The sequence below is a fragment of the Hydra vulgaris genome, chromosome 13, assembly GCF_038396675.1.
Source record: "Hydra vulgaris chromosome 13, alternate assembly HydraT2T_AEP".
Lineage (NCBI taxonomy): Eukaryota > Metazoa > Cnidaria > Hydrozoa > Anthoathecata > Hydridae > Hydra > Hydra vulgaris.
Window position 1 is genome coordinate 6745243 of NC_088932.1, and position 16545 is coordinate 6761787.

Genomic DNA, 16545 nt, shown 5'->3' on the forward strand with positions numbered 1-16545 from the left:
CCAAATATGCGGTAGTGGTGTAGTGGTAGAGCGCTCGCTTCATAAGCGAGAGGTTCGGAGTTCGATCCCCACCACGTCCTTGGTAGTACTGCGCTCAACTTGTTTCTCCGCGCAGCGGCCTTGTTCGTCAAGTTTCGTGTTTCGGAGTTATAGTGTTGAGAGAGGGTTATAACCACAATTAAGTATCCTCCTTATCTGTAGTGGTCTTCTGGGCATTGGGGAGGTGAAATAACAAAACAAACAAACAAAGGCGTGTCTTAGGGATGTCTGCAACGTCGTCGGACATATCCAAATAGAATCAAATAAAAGTTTTTTGACTTATATATCTTTGAAAAAAAATTTTTCTATTATATATATAACAGTTAAAACCAAACCAGAGCAATAACTAAGCAAATTACGCACGTTTATTTATCTGAAACGGTCGGAAAGAAAACCGAAATACATAATAGTATTCTGATTTCAAATATTGATAGAGGTTAAACTAACTTTTGAGTTACATAACTTATTTACAATCTTGATGTAACATTTTTTTTATTATTATATTTTACAAAATTTATTATATTACAGTATACAATATTGTATTATACAAAACTTTATTTTTCAAACCTATTCTTTTACTAGTTAAAAAAAAAATGAAAATTTTAGTAAGAACAAGATTTGAATTTCTTTTTTTCATACATCCTGAGTAAAACTTTTATCAAGTTTTTTGAACTGACATCAGGAGGTAAAATTAGTTAGTAACAACAAGTATACTTCCCCAGTTTTATTACACAAGACCACTATCTTTTTTAATAACTTGTAATTTTAATTATAAATGAGGAAAGAAAGTTATGAAAAAATAAATATGGACTGCCCTCTCAACATACTGCATAATTTGTGTTTCATTAAACTTAGAATATTGCCATTTAGTTCAAGATGTTGCATAATTTGTATTCCAATGAAAATGCGAGTTGAAGTTACTCCGTTGGAGAGAAATATAGGAGAAAAACATCAATTCCTTAAAAGTTAGGCAAACCAAATATTATATAAATGGTGTATACTTTTAGTTGTCATAATATCTTTTGGATACATGAAAGGAAGAGAGTTAACACAAGAGTAAGCTTTTAAAATTGATAAAATCTAGTCGTTGCTACTTAGTGTTCTTGGATAATCAAGCATTTGTGGAAAAAAATTGAATTTCTTTATCAAGATTTCGTACTTATTAAGTATAAATTATTATTTAGCTAAATTGTTTATCCTCATATGAGACTTTTGAAATTTATTATCCTAATTGTTTTTATTGGGTCTTCCTTAACTTCTTCTTAAGTTATAAAAGAATATTAAATGTTTTTGCAGCCCTTTTTTTTGCACAACATTTTAATAAAAGTTATGATTTTTCTTGGGATATTATGAATAAATGTGATTTCATAGCATGGATACTTTACAAAAGTTTTTATTTCTGTGGTTTTTGTCTTGAAGAATGTATTTAAATATCAGTAGTACATTCAATTGAGAAACCTCTTCTACTGCTTCTTTTTTACTAATTTTAATAACAATTTTTGATTTTATTGTTGGATAACTGACATTTGATACATATTTTATCGCAATCATTTCTTGGTTTTTTATGACGTTGAAAATTAAGAATTTTATTAACAGCTGTTGGCTCAAAAATTTGTTAAAAAAAGAACTCTGTTTAATTTTAATTGCTATAGGAATAAAAATGCAACAGATTTGTTGCATTTTAATTGCTACCTGTTTAAAATTTACTTACTATGCTTTGCAATGTTAATACTCTATAATGATAGGAAAGTGTTTACACTGCGAAAAATTTGTAGTGTTAACATATAATTATACATTAAATACTAAAAAACTAAAACAAATGAAATTAAAATTAAATTTAAAAATTACGATAACTTTTTTGATCGTCTCAAGAAAAAACAAAAACAAAAAACTATTACATAAATTTACTTCATAAATATAAATTAAATTCTAAACGCACGTGGTTTATAATGAGAGAAGTTACTGGCAGCAAAAAGTTCACATCACGGTCTCTGACTAAACAGTTAAACTTAATTATGATACTTTATATGATAAAAAAGAAATCGTGGAAGAATTTAATAGATACTTTGTATCATATGCTTAATCTTGCTCAGCTATTGTCAAATTTTGCTTTTTCCCATGCATTTTAATGAAACAGATGAAAAATATTCCAGAGCTTATGTGCTTTTTAGTTGCTTCAAATCAATTGTTTTTTGTTTTTTAAATAGTAAGGTTATTAATAATAAAAATTTTTAGGCACTGGAACTGTTACTGATTTGAGTAAGTTTAATATTTTTTTTATTTTATATTGGATTTTTTTTGTATCTATATAAATATTATGTCTAAGAAAAAATAGCAATGAATAGACAAAATAAATAAATTCGTGCTGGAAGTGGTAAAATAAAAAAAAGAAAATGTAAAAACTTTTAAATAAAAAACATTAAGAGTAGCCCAAATGTTTTAAATTAAAAGTTTTTCGTATCTTTTCTAAAAATTTTAATTTTAATTATTTTCTTATCTGAAAAATGAAAAAAATTTTTTCTATTTTTATTATATGTATATTTGTTAGATAATAAAATATAAACTGGTCAAAAGTAATAACTTTATCGGATTACCATGTATACCACATTCTGTATTATTATACTACAAATACTATAGACTTTTTATTTGGTTGATAGTGATACCTAAAAATTTTTTTATTTTTTTATTTTTATTTTAGGTGCCCCGAGAAGTCCTAACGGTCTTGTCACAGAGCACCGCGGAAATGCATTTAACCAGGAAGTTCACGCCTCCTTCCTTACCGTGACGCGAAAATATCTCGTTTCGAACCTGGATCTCCTGCTCTTAGAAGCAAGCGTTCTAACCACTGCGCCACGGCCGCACCAAAAAAAAGCCCAGAAATAGTTTAATTTGCATAGTTACTAGCTTAAATTTCTTAAAACATCAAAGTTATAAACAAGAATAATATTAATGTGACATTCTGATTGAAAATTAGTTTATGCATTTAAGAAATTATTCACACCTTATTACTAATTTTAGTTTTTTTTATGCAGTTCTAGGGCTCTATTTTAAATTTCATGAAACTAATGCACAATCTATATTATAACGAATGTAATGCCTAAACCTTTTGTGTATATATAAATATAAATTTTTTTAGTTCAAAACTTTTTTCATACCAAAACTCATATATTCTGATTATTGAAAAAAGTTTTAGCTTTTTTTTCTTTACCATCTCGGTGCAAAATGCAACTCGATGCAAACAATAGTTCAGAACATGAAAAAGATGAAATTAATGGCGCCAATCTTCTCTTCTTTGCTTTACTACTCCAAGTATAAAAAATCTCTAAGGGACTTCCACTCACTAGAATAAGATAAGAGCAAAGTTTTCTTTATGAATGGAGGCAAGAACTTTTAATCTTATTATCAAAAACAAATTGAACCGAAATCGGCTCTATTCTTTGTTATTCTTTTCATAACGAATTTTTGAGCTTTTGCATATATTCCACCTTTGTATAAGATGCTTTATGAAGTTAGACAAGTTTTTATATATTCATGCCATTTAGAACTGCATCCAAAATATTAGGATTAGCTAAGTTGAAGTTTTCTTGTGTTAAATATGAATAAATATCAATATTTTTCATATTTTAGTTATATAAAAACATGAACTACTCTTACAAAATCTTATAAATAGATATTTAAGATGTATTAACATTATGTAACAATTATTTTTTGCTTAATAGTAACACAAAAAATTCGTTCAAGTTAAAAAAAAAGTTCGATTATCTTTTTTTTTTTAAATAAAGCTTTTTATTCTTAAGCTTAAAAGAATACGACATGATAATTATACAAAAACTAATACAAATTATAAAAGCCTAATGTTCAATCTATAAAACGTATGTAAAAATATAATTTTTGAGAATGTATTTTTTTTGCTTTTATGTACCACCTGGCGCACTGTTATGTGGGAAATTTGGTTGCAGTTCACTAGACAGGCTTATATACTTACAACTAAGTATATCAATTTTTCCTTTTAGAGAAACTGTTCCATTGGGGCAAAGTGGGACAAGTGTGAATAGAAGTGGGACAAATAAATTGAAAACAACTTTTTAACACAAATTATTAAATAGAAAACGATAAAATCATAAAATCACTTAATCGACATAAACATGTTCAAGAGCTTTCACCAATCAAAATAATCAAACAATGACGGAAAAAAGCGCGGCATAATAATTTTCTTTTTCTGTTCCACTTCACCTCAATTCAAACACTTCTTAAGGTACATTTTAAAAATAGGGCTTTTAGCGCACGTAGAGAAACAATTTCTGCTAAATAGAGGGGAAGAAATTTAGTTGTTTACATTAAGTGACAGTACTTAGGCACCACTCCTAATTAGAAGTTTCAGGCTGCCCGTCTTCTCTCGCGTCCCACTTCTCTTAACTCTCCCAAACTGTTTTATTGACAAGATTTCAACAAGTTTGTTATAAATACTTGTAACTTGTGTTTTAATTTTAAATCATATATAATAAAGCCAAAAATTGGAAAAGTGTCTATTCTACCTTTTATTAAATAGCTATTTTCATAGCGAGACATTTTTGTTAAACAATATTTGACATTGTAAATTTATTATAATAAGTTTTTTGACTCTTGGTAAGTATTTATAAAGTTTATTTATAATTAAAAGTTATTTACAAAATTTTTCAAAAAAATATTTACGCAGTAAAAAGTTTCAAAAAATTTTCCAAGATTGTATAAAGGCCTTCGTCAGTCATTTTGAACTTGTAAATAAATAAACAGGTTTGTTTCGACGTAGTTAATAATAAAAGTCGTTTGTCTTTTGTACCTCATAAGTTTGATTTTTGTCATAAATAAAATTTGTGAAATCTTGCGCCTACTATTGATTTACTATCATGGTCGTGCACCTACTGTGAATTTGCTATCATGGCCATGAATTTTTTCTACAGAAATCTTGTATTTAAAAAACTATAGCCTAGATATCGGGTAGCTTAGGGCATTATGAGCACCTTAAACAAAAACTAAAAAATTTTCAAAAATAATTATGATGGATTCAAAGGTTTTGCGAATAAACAGTTTTTATGGATCACTTGTCATAATCCTCATAAATATTTGGGCACTCAAATTGTTTCTTGAAAATACAGAAGTTTTAAAAAAGTAGCAAAAGTGCTCATATTACCCAGACCACAAGGTAATATGAACACTTTAAATTACCTCAATAAATAAACATTAGTTAAGTAAAAAATATTAATCTGACAAATAGAGCTAATATGTGGAATACAATGATTTGTTATTAACAAAACTTCTCATTGATAGAATAAACTTTATACCACCTTTTGATGAAACAATACCACTTTGTTTTATGCAACAACAACAACAACAAAATTAGTTTGTTATTTTTTTCAATTTTATTAACTCAAACCTTTAAACAATAAAATTGCAAATTTTATAAATTTAAGCCGCAAAAAGATATTTACTATTGGTAAAATATATTAAAAATATTACCATGTTTTGTTTTTATTCAAAAATAAATTAAAACCGCTGCGTTTTTTGAATTTTAAGTTAGGTAATTTCGATGACAAACACTATGTAATTAGAGCATGCTCATATGACACAAAAATGGTATCTTTAAATAAAGTCAAAACTAAGTGCTTCTATGCATTGTTCAACAAAAATGAAATGGATTTCTAGCTAACATAATTTTCTTAATAAAAAATTAAACTTTCATTTACTTTAAAAAAATTTTGGTTTAAATTTCGTAAGAAGTTTACATTAAAATGTAAATTATTTTTTATAAGTAAAAAAAGTTATTTTCAGAGTAATCTTACGTAATTATAATATCTAAAAAATATAACACTTACTTTAAAAGTAAAATAAAACTACATCATAAAAAATGAATTAGAGGAAGATTGCGTAAGATGAGCAGGTTTCTAAGATGGTATAACCTCTTTTACACAGTAGCAGATTATTATGGAGGCATATGAGGCCATGGTCTCAGGTCCTACAATTTAACGGGCCCCAAAGTTTTGTTTTTTATAGGAAGAAAATATATTATTTTTTTTATACATTTTCTCTGCAACCTTCAAAAACAAAAGCTATATTGTCTAATTATACGAATTTATTACCTTAAAAGGTTTTCACTTCTCAAGGAAGCCATGCAAAAGAAAAAATTTGGCGAAAAAGCGAAAAAGAGCTCCAGAAAAAAGTGAAAGAGAAAAAAATATATTAAAGATGATACTCTTTTCACAAAGTAAAGAATAATGTATAATGCAGTTCCATTAGTAGAACCGCAGTCTCGTTTAGAAGCAAAAATAACACAAATACTTTGTTACATACTAATGCTAGGGTTGCTGTCAAGCAAATTAATAATCAACCGACGAAGAACATCAGGACACATATAAAACCATAAATATATAAATTACTGGATACGGCATAGGCATATAATTTTGGAAAATATTTTGAAGCCGAGCTATCGTTGAAAAAGTGACGTAGAGTGAGGCAAAACAATTCGTAAATAGTCGTTTAATAAAAGTAATATGTAAATAATATATATATTGTAAAGCATATTACTATTACAAAAAGTTTATTAAAAGTAATATATATTTATAAGTTTCAAGAGAATTTGTTTATTTGTATAATTTTAATTATTAGGCTCATGACTTGAGGCTATTAACAATTTATCAGCAGCACCTGAGGATTTGATAATGAGCTTTTTAAAGTGAAGTTGTACTAGCAAATAAAATATACAGTTTAAATTTTAACGTTATACTTTTATTGAATATTAATTTGGTTTCAAAAAATGGTGTTTTCTGAAGACTAACTAATCATTTTTATATACATCTATATCTATGTATATTATATTTATTATAATATATACCTATATTTATGTATAAAATACATGTTTGGAATATCGTGCATTGACAAAGTACTTATTTTGTTGGATCAAGGTATTTTTTCAGTGTATCATGTGGATATTAATTTGATTTTTGATTTTGATCACTGATTTTTGAACAACACAAGTTTAGTTAGTTTGTTTCAAACTTGTGTTCCTTGTATATAACTTGTTGCACAGGATGAGACATGGTATAAACGTACATCTAAATAGGCCTCTATAATCAAATTGATCAGTTTAACCAAATGATTATCTTCCATTGGGAGTTCCTGAATGTGACTTGTAAGTCCTTTAAAAATTGCTTTAGAAAATAAATGACGGCGGATAGTTAATTTTAAATGTGGAATAGATTCCATAAAAAGTTGTAGTTCTTTGATTTTTGATTTGTCTGGAATGCTTTGTCTTATAAACTTTTCAACAAAAGAACAAATTACAATAACATCTTTTGATGGATGAAGTAGACCACCTCTGCTTTTTTGATCAACAAGTAAACTTTGTGAATTATCATCCCTTAGAGATGCAGAACATTTAATAGATCTTCTTAGTTTTTGACAAACAAATCGACCTATATACTTCACTACTTCTTCGGAATATTCAGACAATTGGGATGGTTCCATAATACTTACCGGTGTAAAATCCTCATTAGCTATAAACACAGTTGAATCATTGTCATTTAATTTACATTCTTGATGATTCACAATTCCTTTTGTTACAGAAATTATTTCTGTAGCATCCTGAGCTAAACAATTACCAGTTTTTATGTTTCGTAATGAATGATGTACCAACAAACGTCGATATGTTGTCATAAACTGTTTTGCTGATGGATTGTTATTGAAACCACCTTGACTTCTAACAGCACTAAAGAATATTTCAATATGATCTTGACTCAGTTTGTATGTCAACAAGATTTTAAATTGGCTTTCTGGAGTTAAAATCAAGTATCGGCTAAGTTGAGTTACTGATTGGAGGCTAAACATAAATCCAATGAAGCCAGTTTTTCGGTTTGTTTTATAAATTAAGTTACCAGCAATGTCTGTCAAAGTGGACAAGTACTGACATACCATATTGACAAAATTTGTACAGTGTTCCAAATTGCTTAAAGAGATAGGAGCTTTATAATTTTTACCAATAAAATTCCGACTGTTTAATAAATCAAAACTTTTGTCTATAAGCTGAATAAAATTGATAGTTGGTCCACAATCTTGAAACTCTTTTAATTTTAACTTGTTTGCTCAAAAATCAAGAGCATCTGCAACACTTTGACTTAAGGTTTGTGCTGCCAATTTCACTTTCATTTTTTGTTGTTTCCATTCAATATGGTGTTTTTTCAGTTTATTTGCAGCATGAATTCCTTCTTTTGATTGAAGCTCATACAATAGTTCAATGAAAGCATAATTAATAATACCATTGTTATTGTCTTTTAGCAATTTCTTTTCACCAAAGCAATTTTTAACTAATTTTAACATATGGCAAGCATCAAGAATTAAAAATACTGGTTCTTCACTTACTGGATGTTTAAAGTACGGTTTCAGATTTTTTATATCACTATAGTCAGCACCAAAAATTTTTATCATAGATAAATTTGCAGCTGTACCATCAAAAGTTAAAGAAATAACTTGAACTCCAGTTTCATGAACTTTAATGAGACATTCAGAAATAATGTTTGCTTTCTCTTTTGAATTAAGTCCATCTGTTAAGAAATAAGCTATTGGGATTTTCCAATGTCCATTAACAGCAACTAACAATAAAACAAAAGCTTCTTTAGCAACACCAACACTGTCATCGTTAAATCCTGTTCCATAATTAACAAAGCCATAGGATGTATGCCCATCCCAATCAATTTGCTTTCGAATTGACATTTCGTCCATCATCAAACTGCATACAATTTTTTTAGTAGATTCATTATTTTTCAATTTTAAAATTTGGAATGCTTCATGAGTAAAGCCTGGCTGTCCATTAATACTACTATATCATTTTCTCAAAGTGTCTGGGTGAGGAAGACAAGTATTGAAGGACTGTCTGACATAATCATATGCTTTTGCTGAATAAAAATGCAAAAGTTCGCAATGATGGAGAGTATTTTAATTTGCTTTTGGATTTCAGTTCTTTTTGAATTAAATCTTTAACACCAGGATTAGGACGATTTAAAGTTGCTGTGGCTTCATCACTAATTAAACGTTTTTCTTGTAATTCATTTATCACATTTTGAAGTTTTGAAACATTTTTTTTGAGTCTGCGCTTTTGTTGCATTACATATCTGATTTTTCTGTTATTTATAAACATTTAATACAAATGACAACTTCTTGTTGACAGTTTGCAAATTGTCTGAATCAGTCTCCATGCAATCTCCTACACTCATTTTTTTATTTGTACTAATCACCTTTTCTTCATAAGTATTCTCAAAAACTGTGTCATTTTTTTCTTTCTTTATATGTTTTTTTAGCATTCTTTCTGTTGGTGCTTTTCGAATTTTACTAGTGGTTGTTCTAAAATGTTTTGGAAAATCAAAAATTGTTGGTATTGCATCAGGTTTCAGATATTTTCTCAAACAGTAACCTGATGTTTTGCTTTCGTCAAAGCAATTTTTAGAAAAATGATCTGAACAAATAAAACTAGCGGAAGAGGGGACAAAATTCTTTCGTTTTGTTGCAAGAATCCATGCTGCTCTTTTATCTGGATTCACTGGAAATCTATTTAAAAATGGATAGCTAGGATTCATTTTACATACAGTGTTTGTCTTTTAAAATCAATATAATAAATTTCTATTGAATCTTTAAAATCAAAACATTTAATTTATATAGATACTAAATTCTTTCCTATGAAAACTTCTGGAAACCCCTTTAGCAGATCTAGCTGTACACCCAAAAGCATTGCACGAATTAACCAATTTAAAACAAGTACTAAATCTTTAAATATATTGTACATAAATATATATGCATATTATAAATAAATATATTATACATAAATATAGATGTATAATTTTATATTCAATATTAGTCTCTTACAACTCCATATAAATCTTGCATTATACAACCATATACAAGTTAGTTAGGTAATTCATGACATATTATTTTAATAAAACTTTTATTTGCATTGCAGTATTAAACTAATAGTATTACACTAATATCGAGTATTTGAAAAGCTTTTTCTTTTTTTTTTTGTAGATTTTTAAAATCTTATAACTAAGATTTATTTTATTTAGATCATCTGTAATTAAAATATATATAAACCATAAATGAATTTAAAATTTCTTCGAAGTTATTGTTTTTATGCAATACAAAATATAACTTGAAATTAAATTGTAAACATTGTTCAATATATACGCTGATTAAACTATATTTTTCTGCCTCACTCTACGTCATAAAGGTAAAGTTTGCCCGGCTTCAATTATTTCTGCCTATGCCGTATCCAGTAATTTATATATCTATGTATAAAACCAATATAGGAATATGGAAAAGTGTTTCTAAAGATTTGCAAGAATACTTCATCAGAAAAGGAAGTGTCGAAAGTTAAAACATAACCGATAATTTTGAAAAGTTAAAAAGAGTAAATGATAATCTAAAACGGATTCGTTATTGTTCATCTGCATTATTCAAAATGTAACAACCTTTAACTAACGAAAAATCAAACCGTACCTGGCTTTGTTATTCCCCAACAAACGGAAAGATATTCTGTTTTATTTGTAAGCTTCTCTCATCTACTGAAACAGATTTGTATCATCGGTTTAATGATCAGAAGCATGCCAAACGCGCCATTGAATGCACGAGAAGTGTCCGTGCCTCTTAGCGTAGCGTAGCCAAGCGAATTTTTGGAGATCAGTTTTAGAGCGCGTGGTAGATGTTATTAAGTTTTTGGCTGCATTGGGTTTGCCGTTTCGAGGTCAGGTAGAAAATTTTGGTTTTCACTGAAATGGTAATTACATGGGTATTTTAGAGGTAGTAGCAAAGTATGATCCATTTTTAGCAATTTATATAGTAAATAAAGGAAACGCAGGTCGGGGGAATGTGTCATTCTTGTCATCGACTATTTGCGAAGATCATATTTCTTTAATGGGTCAGGCAGTGCAATTTTTATAGTCAATAAAATGAAGGAAGCAAAGTATTACACTGTTTCAAAAGACTTAACACCTGATATTTTATTTACATACAGTTCGGTATGTAAACAAAACTGTGCCTGTAGAAAGGTTTCTAACATTTATTAATTTACAAACCCATACTGGTCAAGAATTAGCAGGAGTACTGCTGTCTTATTTAGATGATAATTGTATAGATATTGATAACTGTCGTGGTCAGACCTATGACAATGCCTCAAATATACTGTGTTATAAAATATTATACCGTGTTTTGCACATTCATTAAATTTAGTAAGAAGCAGTGCTATTGATTGTTATCCAGCTGCTGTGAAATATTTTGATTTTGTTCAAAAGGTATACACGTTTTTTAGCACATCAACACAATACTCGCATATTCTTCTCAGCAATTTGAATAAACACGTACCGGTACCAAAGTGACTTTCTGATACACGTTGGGCCAGTCATGCTAATGCAACACGAGCATTTTAAAATTGCTACAAGGACTTTTGCTCAGCTCTTAGTGCAATTTCAAAAGATAATGAAAAGAAAGCTGTTACTATTGAAGATATTAAAACAAGTTTAAAAGATGAAAGGTTCATTTTGCCACCTATCTAAAAATTAATTTGCCAAATTTGCAGAGCAGTATAAGGACAAAGATTACAATAAAGAGTTATTAATTTACAAGTTGATAATAAACCAAAGACTGAATGAAGAATTTCCTAATGTCGAAATTACATTTCGTATTTGTTTGAGTCTGATGGTGTCCAATTGAAGAGGAGAAAGAAATTTTTCTAAACTGAATAGAACTAAGAACGAAATGAGATCAACAATGGCACATTATAGATTAAATAATCTGTCACTGATGTCAATTGAGTGTGAAATTTTGAATAAAATAAATTTCAATGAAGTGGTAGAAACACTTGCTATAAAGAAAGCTTGAAAAATGATGTCAAAGGAAATATAAGAACTAACTTAACTTTGGAATTCTCTATAATATTGTAGTGTAAAATTAACAATATACCTTGGATAAAAATAACGACAAATATAGTAACGTCCACGTATTAAATTAATTTACTTTATTGGCCTCAGGCCCCTCAAGTACTTAATCTACCACTGCTTTTACGGGTAGACTAATGATTTTTTCGTTAAGTTTTTTGGTTAAGGGTATGCATACAATTTCTACGGTGTTATTTATTTTCGTTTCTTGGTTGTATAGTTAATATTCTTTGATTGTTTTACTGTTATAAAAATTTTTTAACCATGTAACAATTTTTTATTATTCAATATTTTGTATTTACTTCAGAACGAAACAATATCATCAAAAGTTTATTACATCCTTAATATTTTATGCTTAGCTACTGCTAATTCCATAGGTTATATGAGATAATTCATTAGCTGTTGTCATGCTTTTTAAATTATGATAGTACTTGGTGAAGTTTCTTTAGATTTTAGGTTTTTAGACGCTCAATTAAGATGCGGCTTTTTATTAAGAAAAGCGTGTTTTTTTATAGTTATTCTCCCCGGAGCTTTATATTAGTATTTTAAGAGCGAGTTTTTTTAAAAAAAATTTCGTTAATTTTAATTGAGATAGGAATGATTTATATTGTTTCTTTTTATGGTTGAGATTTATTAAAGTATAGTCTCTGAAGACACAACTTTTTCAAATTATTTTTGGTGATTTTTTGTTGTTGTTATTTTTCAGTTTTTTTGAGTTCCATTAAAAAAAGCATTTCATTTTAGGAAACTGGTTTCCTTAGATGAAATGATTTGATGTGTTGAAAATAACATAATTTTTGGTATAAAGACTTTTATTTATAATTATTTATATATTTCGTTATTAAAAAAGGAATATAATGCCGTTTTATATAAATAAAATCTACATGCCCGGGTCTAAAAGAAGACAATATTTGCCTCATCACTACGCCCCGACGTCAATTCATCAGCAAGCGTGTACAATCATAAAAATTTAAACATAAAATTACTTTGTACCATATTAAAAAAAAATACAAACTTTAAAAGTATGTTAAGAACAGTTACTAATCTATAATCAAAAGAAAATCGTTGAAAAAAGATTTTTAAAAATAATAATAATTACAGCTAAAAACTAAAAATAAGTTAATAGGATAATTTAAGGAAAATTTAAATTAAAGACCAGTTAATAAGATAGTTGTTAAAAAAGAAAAAAAAAATTAAAATTAAGAAAAGGAATTAAAAAAAAGAAAAAGAAGTAAAAAAGAATCTTAAGAAGAATTTAATTCATTAACATTGTTAAGAAGTTTTTGTTTTAGTTTTTGTTTGAATAGAGAAAGCGAAGAACAATTTTTCAGCTGGTTATTTAATAAAGTGTTCTATAATTTAGGACCTCTGATGGCAATAAAAAATTTAGTAACCAAATAGTGCATTTTAGGTTGCTCATAATTGTAACTTGAAAATCTTGTTGGGTACTCGTGATTAATTTTATTGAAAAGTGTATTAAATATTATAGGAGTAACTTTATTATAAAGTTTGTACATAAATATAAGAATTTGATAAAGGTTTAACTATAAAATATTAAGTATGTGATAATTTTTAAATAGTTCTATTAGAATGTATAAAACGACCTGCACCTGAAATAATTCTGAGAGCGTATTTTTGTCTACTAAGCAATTTTTTAACTTAACTGACATTAGTCCTGTACAATGCAATATTTGCATAGATTATATAGGAATGTATGAGGGAGAAATATAAGATTTTTAGGCAGTTTTGGTTTAACAATTACTTAGCTTTGTAAAGAACACCAATATTTTTTGAAATTTTATCTTCTAACGTTCTTATGTGTTCTCTCCATGTCAAGTAATCGTCAAGTATCACTCCTAAAAACATTAATAATGACTCTCTAATTATTTTTGTGTTGCCAATATTAAGATTAGGAAGTCTTAATGGAATATTTTTTTTATCGTTAGTTCTATGAAAAAAAGTATACTTGGTTTTATTTAAATTTAAGGACAATTTGTTTCCCTTAAACCACTCCGCTAAATTTAAAAATTCCTTGTTTACTATTTCAAATAAAAGGTTGACATTTCCATTAGAATAAAATATATTCCAGTCATCTGCAAATAAAACTGAATTTAAAATGTTTGAAAACTTATGGAAATTGTTTACATAAATAAGAAATAGAGGTGGACCCAGAATTGAGCCTTGGGGAACACCGCAAGTTATTGTCAAGTAATCAGTTTTTCTTTCTTCGTTTGCTATTGTTTTTATTGCTTAGTTAACTTTTGAGCCATTCTAAGTATGTGCTTTTAATTCCTTTTAATTTCATGTTTTTTTATAAGAAAGCTATAGTCTACCGTATCAAAGACTTTGCTAAGATCTATAAAAACTCCGAGGGTAAACTTACTTTCCTCAAATGCTTTAAATATATCGTGAACAATATAAATAACGGCATGGTCAGTTGAATACCTTGGTTGAAATTCAAGCTGTTTATTATATAGAATATTATTAATATTTAGAAAAGTTAAAATTCGGTTATGCATAATTTGTGGAACGAATTATGTATAGCCGAATTTTAAGCAATTAACGATTTATTTGTAATAGTTTTATTTTCAATGTTTAGATTTATAGGAACACTGTTTCCGTCAGTTTGTTTCGCGTCAATTACTTCCCTAATTATGCTCCAAGTTTTTTTTGGATCATTTTTATGTTTTACTAAATGCTCAGTGTAGTAATATTTCTTTGACTTATTAATAACCATATCAAAAACTAAATTCTGAGTTAAGTGTAACATTATCTTCATTCATAAGTAGTGTATTTTTTATAACCTGGTAAATTATTATTTTTCTGGAAAAAAAAAAAATAATAATGATAAGAAAAAAAAATCAAATATTCTAAATATAAATGATAAAGTAATTAAGCACTCGCTTTATTTTTCCTAAATTTTGTTTTTGAAATGGCATACTTTACTTTGTAAGTAGAAAGCAAGTTTTATTATTTATTTCCTCAAAGAACAGTCACCCAGCCGGCTTAAGACGTGTCAAATATTACTTTTGTTTTCTAACACGTGTAACAATAATACTTATAAAAATTATAATAATAATAATAATAATAACAATAATAATAACGTTTGTTTGCATGCAAAAATCATGCAAAAAGAGTTTTAATAGAAAAAGTTGAGACAGGTAATCACAAGATTATGATTACGTGACACCACTAATATAAAATTATACATAGATAATTGCAGTAAAATAATAAAGTACACAATTACGTTTTAAATCATAAATATTTAATTTTCTTTTGAACATAGATAGTGAACGAGAATCAACAATGTGAGCTTGTAAAGAATTCCATAATTTTACAATTTTTTTGCTGAAGAAGAATCTACGAAAATCATTTGTACATATATTGCGTGATATTGATTTTTTTGTGTGACATCTATCGCTGTAGTGACAGTTGGAAAAGGTAAAAAAATTACATAGAGGTAGATTGACAAGATTGAGTACAATTTTGTATACCATAAAAAGATCAAATTTGACTCTATGGTATTCAATAGAATCGAGATCTAGAAGAATTAGTTTCGATGAAAAATCAGAATAAGTTGTATGGCATCTTTTACAGGTATTTTCGCTAAAATATGTTTGGAATTTTTCGATACAAAAAATATCTTTTAGAAGATACGGACTCCACACTGAGCTGAAAGATTCTAAGATAGGTCGTACATAAACTTTGTAGGCTTTTACAAGGAGATGAGGATCGTTACTGATAAAAGTTTTGAAAAGTTTGGAGAATTTTGTATCATATGATACAGTAATACCAATATCATCAATACAGTTAACCGTGTTTATCGCGGAATCTAGAAAAAATGAGAACGAGGGAACTTGTAATAAAGACTTTCCAAAACATATGTAAAAACATTTATTGAACACTATTTTTAGTTGCCAATAAGGTTACCGATCGGGAAAATTTTTTAAGAAAAGATTAATTCCAGTTCAACTTAACGCCTTGTATTACACCCGTGTTAAACACATGTTAGAAACTAATAAAACTCTTCACAGTTTCGATATTTTCACACGCACGCATATCGTAGTATTTCGTAATCGTTCCTTATGCAGATAATTGCATGAAAAAAGTATATACACAGATATATTTAGAATTTAGCATTTTTTTTAAAAGAACATTGTTTACAAGATATTTCTTGCTTTTTTTAAAATTAAGATATAGAATTTGCTTTATATGAGTTTGTTTTTAACCTTTATTAGGTCTAAAGTTTGAACTGTTTATATGTTTGTGTTATAGAATATATGTGAATATAAAAGAAATAAGTTTAAAAACGAATTCACGCGTCGAGTGCAGAAGCTGTTATTTGTATATATATGCATATATGTATATATATATATATATATATATATATATATATATATATATATATATATATAAATTTTTTCAAGGGAGTTTCGAACAATTCACACACACACACACTATATATATATATATATATATATATATATATATATATATTCATATATATATATATATACATATATATATATATACATATATATATATATATATATAT

At 27.5% G+C, this 16545-nt stretch overlaps 1 protein-coding gene across 1 annotated transcript; it reads right to left on the reverse strand.

The window, feature by feature from the left end:
- Positions 1 to 9191: 9191 nt before the first annotated feature.
- On the reverse strand, positions 9192 to 9641 carry LOC136089588 (THAP domain-containing protein 2-like). The gene has a single exon (XM_065815640.1). The coding sequence runs from the start codon at positions 9639 to 9641 to the stop codon at positions 9192 to 9194; it is 450 nt and encodes a 149-aa protein (XP_065671712.1).
- Between the last annotated feature and the right edge of the window lie 6904 nt (positions 9642 to 16545).